The sequence below is a fragment of the Mustela lutreola genome, chromosome 13 (genome assembly GCF_030435805.1).
Source record: "Mustela lutreola isolate mMusLut2 chromosome 13, mMusLut2.pri, whole genome shotgun sequence".
NCBI classification, from domain to species: domain Eukaryota; kingdom Metazoa; phylum Chordata; class Mammalia; order Carnivora; family Mustelidae; genus Mustela; species Mustela lutreola.
Window position 1 is genome coordinate 9,048,278 of NC_081302.1, and position 21,478 is coordinate 9,069,755.

Below are 21,478 nucleotides of genomic sequence, written 5' to 3' on the forward strand. Positions count from 1 at the left end.
AACCACCCAGATGCCCCATTAAATTAGTTAAAAATATTATATCAGTTTTCCATAAAATGGAAATAAATTGACATAACTTTAATCCATTTACTTAATAAGAGTGAGAGAGGTCAATTTTACTTTTCTGAAATGCTCAGGTCACAAATGTGTTGAAATGCTCACATTTGTTAATTTGAGAACTGTGAGGACGCTGGAGTTTGTGATCTTATTCTTTGTAATAGTTGTTATATCTTATACATTGTATTTTTTTCCCCAAATAAGACAAAATCTTTAGTCCTGTCTTAAATCTTTTGATTTCCTGAGTAAGAAGGAAACTGGGTTGTATCCTGGGAAAGCAGAAAATTTGCCTGTTTGGTTAGGTTAGATGGTGGTGGTGGGGTGACACGGTTGTATATTAGTGTAGATGAGAAGGGAATGAAAATGAAGGTGAATTTATGGCTACTCAATAAGGGGCACAGAAACAAGCAATGAATTAGGGTGTAATCTAAGCAGAGTGTTTTCTGTTCAAAAAAATTATTTGAGGATAATGGATTGTCTGTCTAAAAAAAGATGTTAACTTTTCTCATATGACCCTCTCCACCAAAATAGAGTTAGCCACCTAGATTTTAGTGGTTATCTTTTTAAAAGGCTGTTTCTGTAAGTACATATTTGTCCTATGCCTGGTCTACATTTTTCAAACAGCCCTTTAAGTAGAATTCAGATAAGAAGAACTAAAGGAACTTGAGTTTTCCTTCCTGTTTTAGAGGCTTTCTATGCTGTTTTTGGCGAATGTCAGTAAGGCGGACCTCCTTTGGGCAGTGAGGGGTGGTCCTAAAGTACTGCTGCTCTTCAGTCCCCTTCCATCTCCCATCTTTTCCAAGGCTTACTAATTATAATTGTTCATTTTCCTTTTCAAAATCCACTTTTCACTCTTGTTAGGTGGCTCCAGGAGCAAGCAGCCGGCCGACTCCTTCTGGCCAGAGGAGGGAAAGGGTCCAAGGCTGGGGCTGGGGCCGGGGCCGGGTGCGGGCGGTGGGGGGACCTCCAGGGGGGGAAAGTAGCGGAGAGACTGCAGTGACACTGCCCTCCCCGGGCGGGTTGAAGCATCTCACTGGTGACGGGTCTGAAAGCACGTGGCTACGTCATGGAAAGCCAGTCTTTTCAATGCAAACTTCAACTCCTCCTCCTCCTCCCTCTAATGCCTGTAACTCACATCCGAGGCTGGGCGAGGAATCCGGAGGGGCGATTTTCCTCATGCTCGCCGTGGTTGGAAGCTGGGCGAGTGACGGGAAGGAGGCAGGGGGTCTGTGGCGCTCTCTACCTACTGCCAGCCTGACGAGGGGAGGGGGCACCTGGATTGGCATCTTTTCTTCGTGGTGATTGAGAACTGCAGGTTCAATCCGATCCCACTGAGCACTGGCGATTGATTATAAAAAAAAAAAAAATCGACACTGGGAGAAGGGAGGCTCTGTCTTCGGCGGTTAGACTCGATTTCGGAGGTGGTATTGGTGTGTGTGTGTGTGCTGGTGGCTTTTTTTTTTTCCTTTTTTTTTTTTCTTTCTTTCTTTCTTTTTCCTTTTTTTTTTTTTTTTTTTTTTCCTTCTCTCCTAGGGGCTACACAATGGCAGTCTTCTCTCAGTGAGATGAATCCTGCTTTGCCTTCTGCAGACCCACCCATCCTCAGAGCGATCAAGTAAAAGGCTATGGTTTTCTCTTTGGGGATCTTTTGTGCATTACTGTTCTCTCTGATTAGTTCTGGTCTCTGTTGGGATTTCTTTGCTTTTTTGTTTGGCTTCATGCTGAAAAAGGATTTTTTTCCCAACCTTTTGGTAATAATCCAGTGGTGATCGCGGGGGATAAATCATTCACCCTGGCCGAAAAAAAACAATCACTGAGAAGTCTCAAAGAAATATACCACGTGAGGGGAAAAAACTGGGAGAAGATCCGGAATATTATCGTTTTTCCTATGGTAAAACCGGTGCCCCTCTTCAGGAGAACTGATTTCAAATTATTATTATGCAACCACAAGGATCTCTTCTTTCTCAGGGTGTCTAAGCTGCTGGATTGCTTTTCGCCCAAATCAATGTGGTTTCTTTGGAACATTTTCAGCAAAGGAACGCATATGCTGCAGTGTCTTTGTGGCAAGAGTCTTAAGAAAAACAAGAACCCAACTGGTAAGCAAAACATGCATCATGTTATGTTTTTCCTCATAATAACCTGTCTGTTGCTCATTGAGCTATATCTGCAGTTCTGCTATGCAGGAAGGCAGGGGAAACAGAAAAGGAACCAGGACAGTGTTGCATATAGAGGTGTTGATGGATAAACAGGTAACAGCTGGATCGGTGTCTCTGAGCCGGAAAACCATTATCAGCATCTCTTGGCTGTGACACAATCCATCACTAGGAGGGAGGAGGAAACTTTTTTTTTTTTTTTTAAATGTATTTGGTTACCTATGTTTGGTGGAATATTGAAGGGCTGTGGCTTAAGGTTTTGCCCGAGGCAGTTGAAGGTTCGGTAGTTGCCAGGAAAAAGAACCGCGAGCTCTCCTTACTTCTGCAGCAGGTTCAGGGACGTAGCTAGGAGCCGAGGACCTGCTCTAGACTTTCTGATTAGCTTGCACAATATTCGTCACCCCATCACCTTTACCAAAGTAAAAGAGGCCCTCTCCCTCGCGGCCCCGCTCCTCCGTCAGCCCCCGCCTCCCTCACCCGTCTAGCTCTCCGGGCACGAGTATTAACTCATTCCCCCGTCTGCCTCCGACACCTCCTGCCAGTGGGAATACTTGAGCTGGGCTTATGCCTGGGGGAACCCCAGACGGAGAAGACAAGCCCAGCCCCTCCAGTATATGCAATTTAACCCCCCCCCCCCCCGAAAAAGCAGTGTCAAAACCCTGCGCCCGAGTCCCGCGGGTGGGACGAGCCGGGTCGTGGGTCCCAGCTTCAGGCTCCGGTCATCATGCGCCCCTATTCCAAAGGCTCCAACCGGGAAACTTGCAGGGCATTACATAAGAAATGCAAATGCAGGTGATTCGGGGAGTCGAGTCCCGGGGGTTCACTTCCCGGTATCCCAATCTGAGGCGTTTGGGGGTGGCGGCGAAGCTGTGGGCGAGCAACTGGGGGGAGGCCAGGCCGGAGGGCTGCGTGGTGGTGGCGGCGGCGCGCCGACGAGGAGGCTGGGCGCAGCCAGTCTGGGAGCCGCGCGCGCGGGCAGCGGGGGTGTGTGGCGTCCCGGGGTTCAGTTCAGGCTGGGGAGGGCTCGGGGGCCGGTGTTTGTGTCTGGGGCTGCGTCGGGGGCGGGGGCGGGGCCCCGGGCGTCCCGCAGTGGCCGCCCGGCGCTGGAGGCTCCTGACGCCGGCACTGCGGTGTAGTAGATCATGGCTCCCCGCGGCCGCCCTGACACCCGGAGCTCCGCCGGGGGCCGCGCTGGCACCCCGAGCCCCAGCGGCCGGGCAGCAAGTGGCTGCTGTCTCCCTGCCTCCGAACATTCCAAACGCAGCGTAGCTGGGGCGGCTCGCTCGGGGGAGTGGGGTGTGGGGGGGGGGGGAATGCCGTCTGCGGGCGCCCGGAGCGAGAGGAGGAGGAGGAGGAGGAGGAGGGAGGAAGACCGAGGAGGAGGAGGAGGGGGAGGAAGGGCAGGAAGGGGAGGAGGAGGGGTGGGTGGGCGGAGATGGGGGTGGTGGGTGTGGAGGCTGAGCACCCCGGAGGCCCCCACTGCTGCGGCAGGACGGGAGCTGCGAGTTGTTAGAGCGGCCAAAGGGCAGATGCTCGCTTGCGGGCGGGGGACGCCTGGGCAGTTGCCCCTCCTGGGACGTTTGGGGAGCAGCGGAGGCTCGGGGAGAGTCTCTGGCTGCCCGCGGGCGCAGTGCTGCAGTGGGCCCCGTGCCCTGCCCTGGAGTTCTCACTCCTGCGCTGAGCGCTGCCCCTTCCTCGCCGTCCGCCTCTGCTCCCCCCGCGGCCCCCGCCGCCGCCTCCCTTCTCACCCTCCTCCTGCGTGCCGCGTCCTTTTACCCTTCTGGCCCTCAACTTCTCAGCATTTAGCGACTCTGAAGCGCTAGCACCCATCCTGAGCATCGCCCGCGGAGAAAGTGATGTTGTCACCTCACCGCTCGCGTTCCTAATTCAACTGTGAGGTGGACCCCAACCCCGCACCGAGCCCCGCACTTGCTGACGTTCCGGTGATAGCTAGAGCCGCACCCCCACCGTCTCACGAGTTCGTGTGAAGACCCTTTTGGCAAGACTTAGCGAAGTGGGGCAAGCCAAAGGCTGCTCTTGGGAGGGAGGATTTGTGCTTTCAGGCAGTAAAAAATAGTGGGTTTTGAAGGATTCTCGTGTGCTGTAGATTTAGCTCCCTTCTGAGAAAGGAATACTGTAAAAGCATCCTTTTTCTTTTCTTTTCTTTTCTTTTCTTTTTAAGACTTGGCCATTTGTTTAGGAACCTTGAAGTCAGTCCCTCTGTAGTACTGGAGAATGGGAAAGAATTCTGCTCAGAAGGCTAAGTTTCCTTACTGGCCTTTATCTCTCTCTCTCTCTCTCTTTCTTTCTATTTGTAAGCAGTTTTACTGGAAAGACTAATTTCCCCCCTGTACACGGGCAAGATATTTTTATTACACCTCCCCCACGCCACCTACTTTGATCTCTCTGGCATAAAGTAGATTTTTTTCCCCCTTTCAAGGCATTTTGGAAGGTGTCAAATGACAAATTATTTTTAGGGTAATTTATTTTGCAGCTTATGAATGCTAAAGTACTTGGGTGTGAATTGATGGGTTAATTCAAAGTATGTCTGACAACATCCCCAACTATTCTAATGAGATGGTAGAGTCTTAGATTGCCAGAAGTTAGAATTTTAACCTGGAAATGGGAGCGTTTTGTGAATTATTTAAAAAATGTGACATTAATGTGTCATATCTCATCTTCTAAAAGTTTTGCTTTTTGAACTCAAATCCATGCTTAGCCATTCCCTTTTGGGATTGTAGTTGGTACATTCCATTCTCCTTCTGCGATTAACATGAAGCCTAAAATTGTTTGCGGGTTTTTGATCCCAAGATAGCAGTATAACTAAGAAGTTAATTGGGTAATTAAAATAAAACAAAGACTAAAATCTTCTTAACTGTTAAAACCAGAAAGAACAGATTGACTGCTACCTATTATGTTATCTTAAATCTAAAATGAGGACAATTAACTGGTTTCAAACTAAGAAGCTTGGCAGAATAGCTCCAAGTGCCAGTAGCAGGATCATGAATTTAGTGTGAAGACTTCTTAGATTACTAATTCTTCTCAATCTTTGTGAGTTATAGAATAAATTGCTGATTATTCCCAATTTGTAAGTTGTCAACAACTATGAGTAGTTTGATCAAGGTTCCTGAGAGGACTTTGAGAGTACTGCTATATAGTTATGTTGGTGTGAAAATAAGTAGATAACAGAGTCATGAATTAAGGACAGAGTTATTTATCTACACAAAAGTTACTAGCACTCAATAAATGGTATTGCTTTAAGAATTTTTTGTAGTTATAGTTATGTGAAATTTAACTGGAAAAGAACATGAAGAATAACTCACACAGTATATGCTTTTTAAAGTAAATTGCAATCGCTGAGAAATCCTGCATATAAATCTACCATCTTCATAGAAATGTCCAGTATTTCACAATACAACTCTTAGCAGAGAACACATGCATGCTTAAATGTCCTACTTTCCCCTATTTTCCTGGTAGAGCAGTAGCTGTATGTTTATAATAAAAGTTACCTGCCTTAGCTTTCACTTATGAATTATGCAAGGTGATGGTATTATAGGCAAATCATTAAGTAGGAATGCTAAGTCCAAGGCTCTTATTTAGCCTGGAGGAGGGCTTGGTATGTTTCTTTAAACCAGCAATGATAGTTTGGACTCACCGATGTGTATCCCAGGCCAGTTTGGTACTAATATAGGTCACTAGACTTTGAGTGACAGCTGCTAAGAAATGTGGTTGGAAAAAAAAAAAAAAAATTCCACGATAAAGGGAAACACTAAGATCATGTCATGGATATCTCCTCAGACACATCATCTACAACAAGCAGAGGAAGCCACAGAGCCTCGAATATATGGAACCATTGAACCACACTCACGAGACCCCCAAATTTTCTTGGCTGATAGGGTTTTGAAAGCACAGAATTTAAGATAAGTTATAATCAAAGATAATTTTATTGAGCAGTAAGAGTGGCATGGAGGGTTCAAAGCAGAAGCAGAAGTCCTAAACCTAGCTCAACAGAGCACATTTAAAAAATCCCACCAACTCATGGCCCAGAGGGTCTCCTTTTATGAACTCAGTCTTTCTTTCTACCATATAACTTGGAGATGAAACAAGCAAGGCTTGGTAGAACTCAATGTCACTTTCTATTTCCTACTTTTTTTGGTGTCTTTCAGTTCTGCTTTTGCCTTTCCCTGAAGCTGTTTTAGGTGCCCCAAACATCTGGTACGCCTCTGTTCCTCATTTAAATATATGTTATTCTTTTAAACCCCCTTGCTTTACATGTAGGGCTGTCATGACATTTTAGAAGTGGGAAAATAGGGAGAGATGGAAGAAAAAAGGAAGGAAGCATTTTTTTACTCCTTCCCTTTCTCGGCCTGCCAACTCATCCTGGGTTCCTGTAGAGCCGGGTGAGCCACACAAGGGCCAGAACTTCTGCATTTCTAAACGCTGAGCTTGTATCCAATGGAGACATCAGATTCCGACTCCATGGCTGGAACACCTAACCGGTGTGAGGTTCTCCTCCTTCTGACATGTTGCCTTTGGAGTGGGATTCCATGTAATCAGAGCTGGCCTTGGACTCCATCCAGGAGGCTTTAGTTACTGAAGTAGCAAAATGAATGGCACTTCATGTACCAAAAGAGGGCATTTTACATAGGTTTCCCAGTATTGACCTGTTGGGAGAGTGGATTTTTCTTTTTTTGAAATTATATCCAAGTTAACAAGTGTGAAATCCAATGCATGATAATTTCAACTTGGTTTTAACAATGAGGATGACTTTGACTGTACCCATATCCAGCCCATTCTCATATTAGACAGCATCTAAAACTGAGAATATTTGTTCAAATAATGCATTGCTTTCAGAAGGCGCTAAAGGTAATTCTATACTATATTTAACATTTCCCACATGAAACCATTTTTTTAAAAATGTTCAAACCCAGTTTTCCATGTTTTAGCAACACAAACATTGGGGACTTTTGTGGTGTTTTTATACATATGGCAACAAGAACAACAATCAAAGTTTTCACTCCCTGGTACATTTTGGCATCATAACTCACTCAATTGAGTCATAAGCCTCCTATAAATACCATGTAGATGTCTCAAAATGGAAGCATTTATTCAAAATAGTTTCTTATTCCTTAAGGCGAGATGGTTGGAATTTAACAGTACATATGAAGCTCCTCTATTAAGATTTCCTCCCCTCTATTATAAAGTTTTAAACCAGACAGTGCATTGTAGTGTCTATATTCTTTTTTTTTTTGTTTTTAAGACTTTTATTTATTTCTTTGACAGAGAACACACAAGCAGGGGGAGCAGCAGGCAGAGAGAGAGAGAGAGAGAGAGAGAGAGAAAAGCAGCTTCCCTGCTGAGTAGGGAGCCCAATGGGGGACTGGATCCCAAGGCCCTGGGATCATGACCTGAGCAGAAGGCAGATGCTTAACCGATTGAGCCCCCAGGCATCCTATAACGTCTATATTCTTAATAAAACCTTTGAGCTTCACCTTAGGGTCACCTCCAGAAGAGACTGTAGGTCAGGGAAATACTACTGACACTTTTACCTTCGCAGTGCCGCAGTCTCTGCTTTTTAAGGATTCAGTTTGTTTGTCACAGACCAGGTTGAGTTGTCAGAGCTGAACCTGAGCACTGAAGAACAGGGAATTTTCCGAGGGAGACGTCTCGGTTCCTCCATATGCCTCTAGAGATGCACTGTTTTTGCTCTCCTGCTTTTTAAGGGCTGAGCATTGTCGCTGATGTTTTCGCTGTGTATTTCTCTAGTTGCTACAAGCTAACTTTCAGCTTGGTCAGAATGTAAAAGGTAGGATGACAAAAGGGAAGTTGAAAGAAGGAATTCTTAAGGTCTTGCAAGGCAAAAGGGAGGCATGATGCAGACAGGTTTTACAGGGAAACCGAAGCTTTTATCTAAGCTATTAGAGCTATCTAACAAAGTCACCCAGCAATTGTTGGGCACTATGGCCTTTATCATTGTTCCCTGACAAAAACTCAAGTTACGATACATAGCAAGTTTTCAGGCCACTTTTATTAAGTGAATTAATAGGGAAAGTAGGATTCTTTGTGAAAGTTAACTGTGGGAATGTAACTGGAAGTATAAATTACAGTTGCTTAAGCTCACTTAATGCTTACAGCTTTCCAACAATGCCAACCAAGAATTTGGTTTCTTTATGATAAAACAGAGAGGGAAAGTTGTTGGTGGACTCCTAGTTCTTCCAGCCATGATGAAGCAAGCCTGTTTGCTGACGTTCCCTAGGCCCACATTTTATAATAGCCTCTTTCGAAATCTCCAAACTTGAGGTCTCACTCAAAAATACAAAGTCAAAGACCAATCGCAGGCACCCCTTCTGGCACTCTCGTCTTGAATAGCGAACGCATCGTAGGTTCCCTCTGCAAGAGCCCCCTTCCTTGTCTTTACTCATCTTAAACTTGCTTCTCCTGTGAAGGAAGACATTGCACCACCGTCGACTGGATTGTCCCTCTTTTCTTTACTGAGCTTCCTTATCTGAAGATGGTAGCTGGGACTCTCCTTTGGGGCTTATTTCTGCTCTCGAGGGGGCAGCACCCAAGCGGCCTCTAGTTCAGCGGCTTTGAAAGGAGGCACCCCCTCCCTTAGCATTTTATTCTTTTCAGTCTGAAAGCCGTCCTCTCCCAACTCGGCAGCTCCTTGGACATGCCACCACCATGCCACCACCACATCTATTTCGCTTCTCCCTTCTGGAGCCGCTGTCAAAGGTGGAGGGCGCTGGGGCGCTGGGGCGCCGGGGCCTCGGGCCGGGGGCGCGGAGAGGGACAAGGGCTGGCACCAGGCACGAATGCAGGCGCGGCCCCCGCGTTCCAGAGCCGCGAGCCCCAGTCGTCTGCGGACCGCGAGCCGACCCCTCTGCGGCTCGGGGCAGCTTCCAGGAGTCGAGCCTCTCGGGGTGTCCCGGCGAAGTCGCTTCGGAGTCGGCCGGATCGAGTCCGCAGACAGGCGGCGCGGAGGCCAAGCACCGTCTTCCTCCGCGGGCGACGCGCGAACCGCGCCTCTGGGACCCGCCACCACGCGCTCCTCGCCTCGGAGCGCCGGGTGCTCCGCATCGCAATGCGGCGGAAGCGGCCCGTCCGAGCCGCCATAGCGCGGGAAGCTTCCGTTGTCACAGAGATGACCTCTGACCCCGGGCCGTCTCTGGGGACCGGCGGTCGGCGTATCCGTTGCTATGGAAACCGGGACGGCCCGAAGCCCGCGCTGGGCGGGGCCCGGGTCCTGAGCGGGCGCGTTTGTGGGCCACCCGGCCGCCGTCCACGCAGGGGCGCCCCCGAGCACGCGCTGGAGGGGAGCGGAACCAGGTCGGTCCTGGCCCACAGGTGGGCGCCGCCCCCCGCCGCCCCTCCACGCGCCGCTGGGCGCAGAGGCGCAGGGACTGGGCTGGAAGAAAGAGCTGACCCGCGGGGCATCGCGCCCCAGCACAGGACTGGCAGAAGGTGAGCCCCGTGGGGCTCTCCGCTTCCCCACTAGCTACCGGAAGAGCCGGGGCTGCTCCTGCAGTTCTCTGGGCCTCAGTTTCCTCAGCCGCATTATTAGAACAGTCTCAGGTCAGCCTCAGCCCTCTTGTTCCAGCTTCTGTAACCCTCCGCCCGGTCCGGGCTTTAAGGGAGCTCTTGCCTCCTGCGGGTGTCTGTCGTGGACCAGGCTGCGTAGACTTAAGTGGTATTCTAGAATCCGAGACTCTGAGAGCCGGAGGGCCCGCTGCAGGGGATCCTGCCTGACCTGCCCCTCTTGGAGGCGTGGCCACTCTTCAGGGTGGAGGAGAGGAAGCCTGGTCGGAGAGCTGGCTTTGAACTGTAGACACACACCATCTTTGGACCTGGGAAGAAGAAACGCATCGTGTTTTACTGGTGACACTACCAAGAGCTCTTCGGGCGTTGTGCAGAGTTGTGTGGTTGGTGCAGAAACAGACGGCATTCTGTCCTAGCCGTCTGTCCTAACCATTATACTCTCCGATGCCTTTCCTACACCCTCCACGCATGTTGGCGGGAGGAGCCTCTCTATATCGGCTTCTGTCCCCTTTAGGTTACTGAGGAGACTTGCAGGCGTTTTGAATCTTAAAACGTCACTGTAAATTTAGAAATTGGAAAAAAAAACTATTTTGAGGATACTGTAATGCAAAACTCACTAGTTTATAAAAGAACAGCTGGATCCAGATTGATGGAATAAATTAGGGTAACCTGTTCAGATGGCTTTTCACTTTGTAAAGATTTTTCATTGGCCTAATTTCCAAATAGCTTCCCCCACTTTTCTTTCTTTTCTTCCTTCTGATGAGAATTACCTCCCTGAAGTTTGCTTTTCGAAGAAGAGGGTCCTTCAGTTCCTAGAGAAGCTGGGTAGAACATTTACATCTCAGAGGCACAAGGAAAGAATGCAAGCTTTGCCCATGAGGAGGATTTGTTTCTTAAATCCAAGATTTTACAATACCTACAAGCTTTTAACGAGTAGCAGGGGAAGTTTGGGGATTGATAAAAATGATGTATGGGTTTTAAATTGCTTCCAGGGCTGCATTTCTGTTCTTGTGAAGACTTTACAATTTATAATTTATAAGACAAAGACCGTTCTTAATTCCACAAAGAATTGGGTTGCATTTTTTGGTTGAGTTTTGCAATTTAAAGTTGGGTTTACAATTTAAAGTGGGGCTGCAACTTTAAAGGGCTGACCACCCATCCAACTACGTTATCTTCTATTTGCTTCTTTAGGTCAGGGAGAAGATCTTTACCTAAGATGGAAACCAAAAGATTCCTGTGTTCTAGATTTAGAGCTATGTGTCTTTGAAATAGTTTTCTTTCCATCTGGGTACATAGTTTCATTTAGCTTAAGGGAGAAGAACTAAAAAATAAGTTTTCAGGAGGTTCTGATTGTCAGCTTCCAATAGCAGCAAACTTTTAACCATAGAGCTACTTAAAAAAGTCCTTTTGAATATCTTGTCAGGTTTTAGCCAGGACAAACGGTAAATATTCCTGGTGGTATTGAGCAATCTTTTAGATGCAAGAGGCATCCCCAAAGAAGGTGCAAAAGATACTGCTCTCCCAAGATCTAGAGCAGCTCCCAAAGATAGCCAAAATTAAGACTTACACAATCCTCTTGAGAGCTGGCAACAGTCTCTAGGACATTAGCCACCAATGAAGTGCAAACTCCACTTCTGTCTGGCTATATTTTGAGGGTCCCCGACCTGTTGGCTCCCAAGCCAAGTGGACATAAAATGAGACAAATAAGAAGACAATAGCTGCCCTTGGGAGATAAAGCATCAATATCCAATGCTTCTTGAAAAGGAAGGGATAACATGAGATTTTACCTTCCTCTCTTGACCAGGCATTACAGACAGAGATCCAGGAGAGCTGATTCTGGTAAGAATTTTCACCCTTTACTGGCTTTTGTTAGTTTTTCCCAATCCCTTCTCCAGGACTCCAGAGTGAGTGGATTTTGAAGTAGAGAGTGAAGCTGAGGAATCTACCAGAATTTGACAAAGCTTTTAAATTAATTTTATTTTAGTTTCCCCTTGGTTGTTTAAGGGAATACTGATAGTGGTTTACTGGAGAATCCCTTGGCGTCCTGTCAACCCTGAAAGGGGCCCATGTGGGGGCACTGTTTTGGTGGCAGATACAGGGATCTCTGATAGGCCATTATAGTCTGGACATCGGCAAACTTTTATTTATGGTCATGTAGTCTGTTAGAGTGGAAAGTCAGTGCAGACAGAGGATTAGTGAGTACTGAGGTCAAGGAAGATTAAAGAAGGGAATAGTAGAAGTCATTTCATTCTCGTAGTCTTTGTTTCCGGTACTTCTTGTGTCCTTAATTTTTCATTAGTCTTTTGCAGTAAATCTTTCCATAAAGGTTTTTTGGACTTTTGAGGTCTTTCAAAGGCTTCTGCATGCCAGTTAAAATAGGTAACCCATTCTGTTTGATTTGGGAATACTTACTTTCAGGTTCACTTTTTAAATGAATGATTTTGTCTAATTGGAATGTTCCCCATAAAGGCCATTTTAAATCTAGGTTGTCTTGCTTTGGGGACTATAGTCCTTAGTCATAAATGTTTGTGCTGAAATATGTCACACTTAATTCTTTGGAACTTGAGGATCCCATTTCTTCAGTGAAGCGTTGGGTCTCTCAGAGCCAAATTTATACCTAAGAGGGATGTGCCATTGGGTGGGGATTTTGTGGTGTTTTACAGTGTGCCTTGTTACACAGAAGTTTTCTTGGGGTTGGCAGGTGGCTTAGCGTCGATCTAACTCATTCTCTGATCAACTTACCTAGCACAGGTGCCTTCCAGTTAGGTGCCAAACACTTTAAGAGCTTTTAGGTGACCTATGCCCACCAGTTCTGTGACTTAGGCTTATGCGATCCCCATTAGCAATATAATAGATCTATTATTCCTTTCATAAGAAAATGTCTTTATAGCAGTGAATTTCCTAATGGCTTTTAATAACCCAACTTGCACTTAGATTTTGATGTGCCATTGGTTGGAAAAGTCTGAATTTCTTGGCTTAGTTAATTTCCCCAAGTTTCCTCGCAGTTTGTGCTGTGGACTTACTTTGAAGCTTTGTGAATCCTGTCCCCCCACTGGCTGCCATCTTGCTTTCTTTAGATTGAGGGATAACCATTATTTTCCCTTTAAATAACCCATCCTAATTCAAGCAGACTTATTATTGTTGGCTGCCCGCACAGTTCCTGAGACTGTAAGAACACCCCCAGAGGAGCTTACCTTGTACGTGAGTTTGGCCACAAATCTCACTGTGAAAAACCTGAAGTCCCTCACACCCCAGTTTTCCATCTGGAAGGGCTAAGATAAACAAACTTGAGGAGCTCAGAATGCAAAATAAGTAGAACTTGATCAGAGAGAAGCTTCCCAGAGCAGCCAGAGAGGTAGCAAGTAAAATGGCTCTTTGGGTACCTTCCACCTGCTTCTAGAAGCTGTCCCTGGAATCTTTAGCAGCTGTCTTCAGGTCCCATCTCATTGCCCAAACTGGCAATTTGCAAAACTAAAACAATTTACTAATCAGTTTGATGTCCTTTCTTCAAGGGAAAACAGTCCTTGATTAGGGCAGTACAGGGCTGGCAAGTAGTTGGAACATCCTTCTCAAGGAATTTTGGGCAAGTGTGAGTTTTAAAAAGCATTAGAAGAGGCAACACAAAAACAGGCACGATTGGCTGGGAGGTTAGGGATTCCCTCATAAAGACTGCAAAGCCCATTTTCTAACATAAGGTAAGCTAGCTAAAGCCTAGTTGGAGGGCTGTGATTTGTGTATGTTAGATTTCCTTGACTGGGCAAGGTCACTGGGCCTGTCTCCATTCTGTGGATCCCGATATCCAAATTAACTGTGTCAGTAGTCAAGAACACATCGTGTGCTTTGTGGCATGGTCAGATTTACTTTTGAGACAAGTGCCATGGTGGACAGGGGGGTGCAAATAGCTTTGAGTGGGGCAAGACTGAAGGTAGAAAGTCCACAAAGGCAGCAACTGAAGGAGAAGTGGTAGGTCCAGACAGGAGCTGGAGAGGAAGTGCAGTCCTTCTATCTCAGTGGCCAATTTGAATTTGGGAAGAAGGGGAGGGGAGAGTCTAGAATGTTTTGACCACAGGTTTTTGATTTGGACAACTCTCGTGGATCCTGCTCTGCTGCCCATTGGCCAATAACACGTCTCCATCTCCATGGGGTAAAAACTCCACTACCATGGGGTAAAAACTTGGCTCTCTTCAGACTGTTCATATCAAAGAGCTGTGGTAGTGATAAATAGCAAGTAGAAAACTGACGAATTTCTCTTTTTAGATCAAAACTTAAGTAGGCAGTTCTAGGAGAGTTGCTCTAGGATAAAGAGTTCATTTTCTTCACTTCACACCTGGAAGTCCTCAGGGACAGAAAAAATGCTTTACAAGGAAGAAAAGTCAAAAGGTTTTTTTTTTTTATGATTATATATATAGGTCTTTGTCAAAAGTACATGTTTTTGTACACAATACTTTGTTCAGTTGAGGAGTCCACGAGTGCAATTAAAAGCCAAGTTTTCCAATTAACTATTCAAGTCTGGCAAGAAAAGGAAGTGTGAACGTTACTGAATTTACATATGTAAGTGTGCGCACCTGCTTTTTAGATAGAACTGAATGTAGTTGTAATTAAAATGCTCCCCCCTCCCCCGCCCATAACGTTTTGTTGTCTGCACAATTACAGTGAATCGCTGAAGTGCGTGGTAACCTTTTCTGTAATGCTGCCTCTTAGAGAAAGCCTCGTTTGGGAGGGATTGCTGTCTCTTTTCTCTCCACTTCCTGTGTGGAGCGCAGGGTGCACTACTGCTGTACTTAAAAAGGAAGAAATGTGAAAAAAAAGACTTAGAGATTAAAACAGTTTGTCGTTGTTGTTTTTTTATAGCCAAGTATTTCAAAGGCTGAAACTCATCTTTCGTTGTGTTACTGTTGTACCCCAGGTATTGTAATTTTTCGCCAAAGAAAGGATCCGTTTGCCTGGAGGCCTAAGTCCATACTCTAACTAACTACTCAGTCATCACCACCCTGCTTGGACGTTGTCCTGGTGGGGCACATTGGAAACTCTCACCCAATAGGCCCCTTCCTCCTCTATTATCCAGTGACTTGACTTGTTTCCTAGGAATTTGTATTTTTCAGTGACTTCATTACCTTCCTTTTTCCATTGAAAATTTCCTCTCATGTGCCAGCTCAGTGACACAAAATTTCTCATATGTCATACATATAAGAGTGGATATGAAATCCTGGAGATACTTTCAATGGAGTGGATAGTAAGTGTTAGAACTAGTTTAATGATGCAGTATAAAAAAAAAAAAAAAAGAAAAAAAAAGGAATTTTAAAAGGATAGAAATTTTGCATCATTATCGCTTATTGTTTATTTTCTCTTTTCTAATTGTATTTCCTTTTGCCATCTTGGGAATAATCTTAAAGAGCAAAATTCTGAGGTGATTCTCTGGCAGACACACCTTTTTATGGGGCATTAACCAGTGGTTTATATGCTGAAGATAGAGTGGGGCTTGCTCTTCAGAGCCATGGAGTTCGATCTCTGTTCTTCGCTTTGTCCTTTACCAAAGTGCTTTTCCATTGCTGAGAATTCACCCCGTGTCCCAGTCTCCCTTATTTGTGCTAGCATACCCCAGATTTTGTCCTTTCACATATTTCCTTGAGGCTTGTCTTTCAAAAATTTTGTCCTCGATTTACTCTTTAGGCAAGGTCAGGATTAACATTCAATTGGACCTTCAACTTTCACATGTATGACATTAGGGAAAAAAGGGCAAAAAAGGCTAACAATACAGTTGTCAGAAAGTAAATGAGACATGTTTATCTGGACTTGAGATATTCACCAAAAGTGGCATTTGTTTGACTTAAGTTTTTCTTTCTGTGCTTTCAGTAACATTTAAAAAACTCTGATATGGGGAAGCCTGGGTGGCTTAGTGGGTTAAAGCCTCTGCCTTCAGCTCAGGTCATGGTCCCAGGGTCCTGGGATGGAGCCCCGGGCATCGGGCTCTCTGCTCAGCAGGGAGCCTGGTTCCTTCTCCCTCTCTCTCTGCCTGCCTCTCTGCCTACTTGAGATCTCTGTCTGTCAAATAAATAAATAAAATCTTTAAAAAAAATAAAAAACTATGATATGGATCTATTGCCTTATTAGATTTGACTTTTGGGTGGTATTATTATAATAAATATTCAAACTCATATTCCCACTAAAAAGTGTTCTTTAAAGTTACTAGATTTTTTTTTTTTTTTTTTAAGAGAGAGAGAGAATGAGAGTGAGCACAAGCAGGTAGAAGAGCAGAGGGAGAGGGAGAAGCAGACTCCCTGCTGAGCAGAGAGCTCAACGTGGGGCTCGATCCCAGGACCCTGGGATCATGACCTGAGGCAAAGGCAGACGCTTAACTGACTGAGCCACCCAGGCATCCCTAAAGTTACTAGATTTTTAAAAGCATATTGGTCTCCTACTTTAACAGAAATATCCTGAATTACTTTGAATTTTATGTTATCACTATCCCTAAATAAATAATAATTACAATTGATCTTTAGAGAATACTTTCTATTTTCAAAGCAATTCACCTATAATACCTCCTTAGTTCTCATAACCACAGGTAGGAACTTTTTTTTATCAGTTCACCCTTGAACAACATGGGTTTGAACTGTGTGGGTCCACTTGTATGTGGACTTTTTTCAATAAATCTATTGGAAAATTTTTTTGAGATTTCTGGCAATTGAAAAAAAAACTATGTAGCCTAGAAGGACTGAAAAATTAAGAAAAAGTGAGATATTATTATAAGAATATAATATATAATACATATAGCATACAAAATATGTGTTAGTCAACTGTTTAGGTTTTTGGTAAGACATCCAGTCAATAGTTAAGTTTTGGGGGAGTCAAAAGTTTTACATGGATTTTTGACTGCACAGGGGGTCAGCGCCCCTAAGCTGGGTATTGTTCAAGGGTCGACTCTACTTGTATTTAAAAGGATAAAAGCCGGGCGTGAAGAGGTTAAGGAGGTTGCCTGACAATATCTAGCTAAGAGCTGAGATCCAGGCACAAACCTGAGCAGTATTACTTCAGAGTGCAATACTCTTATGCACTCTGTTGTTGTTGCTGCCTCTTGAAAGATGATGTTCAAAGAATGTGTGTGAAGCTGGCCAGTATGTCTTAGTGTGTCTGTGAATCATTATATCCTGAAACTAAAAGAGACTACAATATATTCAGTATTTAGACATTTAGAACTTGTAATTTTTGTCTTGAGCATAATTGATATACATTAAAACACACAGTTCTTACCGTAGTGTTTGCTGTCTTTTGACTATTGTATCCTTATCACCAGCACCCCAGTCAAAACATAGAACATTCCATCACCCCAGAAATCTCCTTCTCTTTTATATTCCATTTCCATCCGGGAGTCTTCTAAGAAGCAGCCACCATTCTGATGTTTTTCGCTTAACCTTAGCATGCGGTAAAGCCTCATGTCATTAAATCATGGTGTCCTCATGCTTTTGAGTTTGCTTCTTTCACTCAGCATTTGGTTTTCAAGATTCAGCCATATCACTGAATGCTAGATATGCAGAATGTGATGTGGTAGCTTTTGTTTATCTTTTTTGTAAACTAGAAACTCCTAATTGAACAGACTTACTTTTGGTTGACAGGCAGAAGTTGTCCACAACTACAAAGTGTTTGCAAGTTGACCCAATTTTCAGACTACCACATTAGCCTGCCCCAGTTACATAGATGCTGGCTGAAGACAGGAGACTCCTGGGTCAGAGATAAAGGATTTTATTACTCGGGGCACAGCAGGCAGCATGAGCTTCATGTGCTCATCGATTCCCCTTGTCCCCAAATCCCCCCAGGGATAATGCTGAGTGACCCAGGCAGAGCTTGCACTTGGGGTTTGTGTTATGGCTGAGGAACTCCGGGGTTAGGCAATTTTCTGTTTTTTAAGGAGTGGCTAGCAAAGCTGCCCAACCTTTGCTCTGCAGGGAGGCATCATCTTTATTTTCTGGTCAGGAAACAAATCTGTCTTCTAACCTGGAAGGAAACATTATCCCTGGATTCCACAGTAGCAATATCCTTGCAGAGTCTGAGATAAAAGCTGTTTCAAGACATGCAGAAATCCCATGGATGTGTTGTCCTTTTAATCTGTTTCTGAAAAGCAACACTTTCTCCCCTTTCAGTCTTTCTTGGGACTGCTGTTTTTTGTTGTTCCAAAGATGCAGTTAGTCTATAGAAAATATCTGTTATTTCTAAATTCGAAAGTAACCCTGAGGTTTTGAGATGATAGATGATATATAATCCTACAATAATCTTATCGGTATTTATTAAATAATATGTGATATGATCTATGTTAGTTATAGGAGAGTTTTAAAATATCCTGTGAGGATTTGGTCTTTGGCCCACAAGTACTTAGTTAAGTGTATGGAGAATACCAGAAATGAGAGAGTCCTGTTCTGTTGAAGGCTAGCTGGAGTGCTGTAGGACATCCATGTGGAATGTCAGGGAAGGGAAGAGAAATCTTTTAGAGAAATGTGACCTGAGTTGACTCTCGAATGCATGTTTCAGTTGGCAGGAAAGAGAAGTATATTCTTGGCAGGGGGAGAACTGTGAGTGGAAAGTCAAAGACTGAAGGAAAGGTACATGTCTGGGGATTTGTGGGAACATTAATGAAATCATATTTTAAAGGATTAGAGGAATCATAATTTGGAGCCCAAAAATCTGGCAGAGGAGTTAGGCTGGATGTAGTAAAAATCAGTGAACTAGAGAGCGTTTCCACAGCAGGGAGTGACATGCTTGGGAATTGCTCTGGTACAGTTGGAAAGTATTACTGGTGGAGCTGGTTGTGGGAGGGTAGCACAAGGCGGAGGCTTTCATAGTAAGAAGCAGGCAAGTGAAATATCCTTTCTTAATTGGAGATGGGAAACAGGAGCTCCGATCAAGGGGTGGTCCTGAGTATGGCTGAATATGGGCTGGCGAAATCTCTCTCAGTGCTTGGGAAGAGATAAACCAAAAACACACCAAGACACTCTGCAACAGGAAGGCCACTGCGTCCTCTGAACTTTGTAATGCTGAAATAAAAGGTGTAAATGGGAGAAAGCGATGTCATCGGGCAGGCTCAAGGTGACTCCTTGAAATCAATGATTTGCTGAGAATGTGAGACAGGAAGTGTAGCGAATATGCTGTTGAAAGTTACATGTCACTGGTACATAGACGAACATAGATCACGTGTTATCTTATATAATTTGAGGCCAGATCCCAGTTTAAATTCTCTAGTTCTGGTAGCTTTACTGGCTTCTTAAATATGGTGAGAATGACATTCAGTACTTTCAAGGTATAGTACTGAGCAACTTTGGGGTACTTATGTACTCATAAGGTAGTTTATTTCTCTGCGAGATGATATTTTCCAGTGAAACACCACACTGGGAAGGACTAAAATGTCATGGGCTATTTGGATACAAGGTTATTTGGATATTTCAACAACTTGGATCACATTTTTTTCCTGCAAGAGTCCTGGTACAGTGTGCTGTTCTGGCTCTAGTGGTGGACATGTGTCTTAGTAACCCTCAGTGACCATTAGTGGATCAGGATTAGTGGGGAGATGCATTAAGGAACAGTTTGTTAGAAGCACAACTTTTGGAAATAAGTTTTGTTTTTCTACTTTCTGTTAAAGAATTTGAATTGTGTTTTAGGGGTCAATATCTATTTCTTGCATGTTTTTACAAACTGATATTTTAAGGAAGATAACTTTTATTAAAATAAGCCTATTAAATTACTAATGGCAATTTAGCTTTTATAAAAATGTACCTGGTAATGTCTTAAAAGCAGCAGATTCAATTTCTTTGATTTAGAACTAGGATCCTTATTCAAGGTCAGAGTTTGTAAGAGTTGCAAGCATAATTCATGCAAGAGGGGGAATGGGTTTATTTTAGGTGATAGCAGTAGTAGATGCACTGTGGTAGGAGCAAACTGGAAGCATTAACCCGAATTCTGTCATTTCTGTGGGTTAGTGCATAACTGAATTAATCAAACTCTTTCCAAATTAGGATAAAGGTAACAGTTGTACAATGTGAAAGGTCAGAATATTGCAGCAGAGTTAAATAAAAGGCCTAAGTGGTGGTGTATCAGCATAGTTTTGAATAAAAAATTAAAATGTACATATAAAGATGTTGCTTCAGAATTCACGTTGTGTTACATGGGTTGGCATAGGTATATGCACACTTTCTTGTCTGGTCTTTCCAGTACCCAATAACATGGATTTCTGAGAGTCTTGAGAAAGGACGTTAGAGTCATTGAACTCGTTCTGAATCATAACCTTCTTCTCTTCTTTGTGTGATCCAAAGCAGAAGAGGCATTATCTCTGAATCTTGGTAACCGTTTTGGCCTAACGATGTCTTTCCTTTCACTGTAACAGATTAAATGTAAGGCAGACCCTCAACCCTTTCTTTCTTGTGTTCTTTTAAATTTATACTTGGTAGAAATGCTTTTTAATATTATTGTAGATTTCATTAGGATATCTTCTAATCTCCTCTTCAGAATTATAAGAAAATTAGGGAAAATGGTAGAAGCTGGTATTGCTAATAAATACCATACGGGTACAGGGAACTTTAAAACTTTTTCACCCAAGAGAGCCATTGGAGAAGGGCTCATATTAACAGTAAATTGAAGGGAGAAAAAAATAGCTAAGAAGTAGGATCAATTCAAAAATAATAGATTATGTATTTTGTGTTTTTAAGCTTATGGTTTTGAAATTAAGAAACAGAATATTTCATAACTTTACCAGTTCATTTCGTGACTTTCAAGTAGCTTTTTGTTGAGATGAATTTAATTAAAATAAGATACTGAAATCTGCAGCATAGGTGTATTGACTGAATCGGACATTTTTAAGCACGTCTACTTATAAATAATGTTAACTAGTCCGACATCTTGGTATTGGGTAGTTAAGGATCTCTACACTATAACCAGCACTTTAAACTTCTTTCAGAGAAGTAGGCCATGTAGGTAGCATAGAAGTCAGAGTTCCTGCCTCCAAATATATGGTATATTTAATCAACACTGTAGGATTTTTTAAATAGGTTTCAGTGTTGTTTTCTATCATGATCCCTGCATATGGGCCAGTATTAGATGAAAGCAGAAAATAAGACATGAAAGAAAAGAATATATGGTCAGTAGGACTTCAGGCTATTTGAAAATTCATTGGGAGGAAATGAAAACCACTCTAACTGACTCTGTGGCTGTTGGACTCGTATGGTCAGTGCGAAGTTTTCCGATGTCCAGTGTCCTTGATTCCACTGTCTGTGGTGAGACATTCAGCCGTCCTTGCATGTCCGTGGTTTTGCTCTCCAAGCTTTCAGTTACCCGCCTGCAAACATGGACCGGAAGCAGATGATTCTTCTGACCAATGGTCAGAAGTTCAAGAGTTCAAGAGTAGCCTCACACTGTGTTCCAACACCCTCATCGTTCCCCTCACTTTTTCCCCTCATCGTTCCTCCTCACGTAGGCATTTTATCGTTTCACATCATCACAAGATGGAGGGTGAATATAGCACAAGTAGATATTTTGTGTGTGTGTGTGTGTGTGTGTGTGTGTGTGAGAGAGAGACACCACATACACACAAACTTTTATTACGGTACGTTCTAATTGCTCTACTATTATTGTTGTTAATCTCTCACAGTACCTAATTTATAAATTAAACTTGATCATGCATATGTATATATAAGGAAAACATCTATCTAGGGTTTCAGGCATCCACTGGAGGTCTTGGGATATATCCTCCA

General features: G+C 43.9%; 1 protein-coding gene and 1 long non-coding RNA gene across 3 annotated transcripts in view; both read left to right on the forward strand.

Moving 5' to 3' along the window:
- The first annotated feature begins 1,138 nt into the window (after nt 1-1,138).
- FGF14 (fibroblast growth factor 14) overlaps nt 1,139-21,478 on the forward strand; it is a 609,423-nt gene continuing 589,083 nt past the window's right edge. Inside the window, exon 1 of the mRNA XM_059143847.1 lies at nt 1,139-2,153. Within this exon, the coding sequence (XP_058999830.1) occupies nt 1,946-2,153 (208 nt within the window). The 5' untranslated portion in view covers nt 1,139-1,945. The remainder of the gene's footprint in view (nt 2,154-21,478) is intronic.
- LOC131813521 (uncharacterized) overlaps nt 9,448-21,478 on the forward strand; it is a 60,260-nt gene continuing 48,229 nt past the window's right edge. For both annotated transcript variants that reach the window (XR_009346853.1, XR_009346852.1), the window contains exons 1-2: nt 9,448-9,557; nt 11,554-11,588. This is a non-coding gene — a long non-coding RNA (uncharacterized LOC131813521). The remainder of the gene's footprint in view (nt 9,558-11,553; nt 11,589-21,478) is intronic.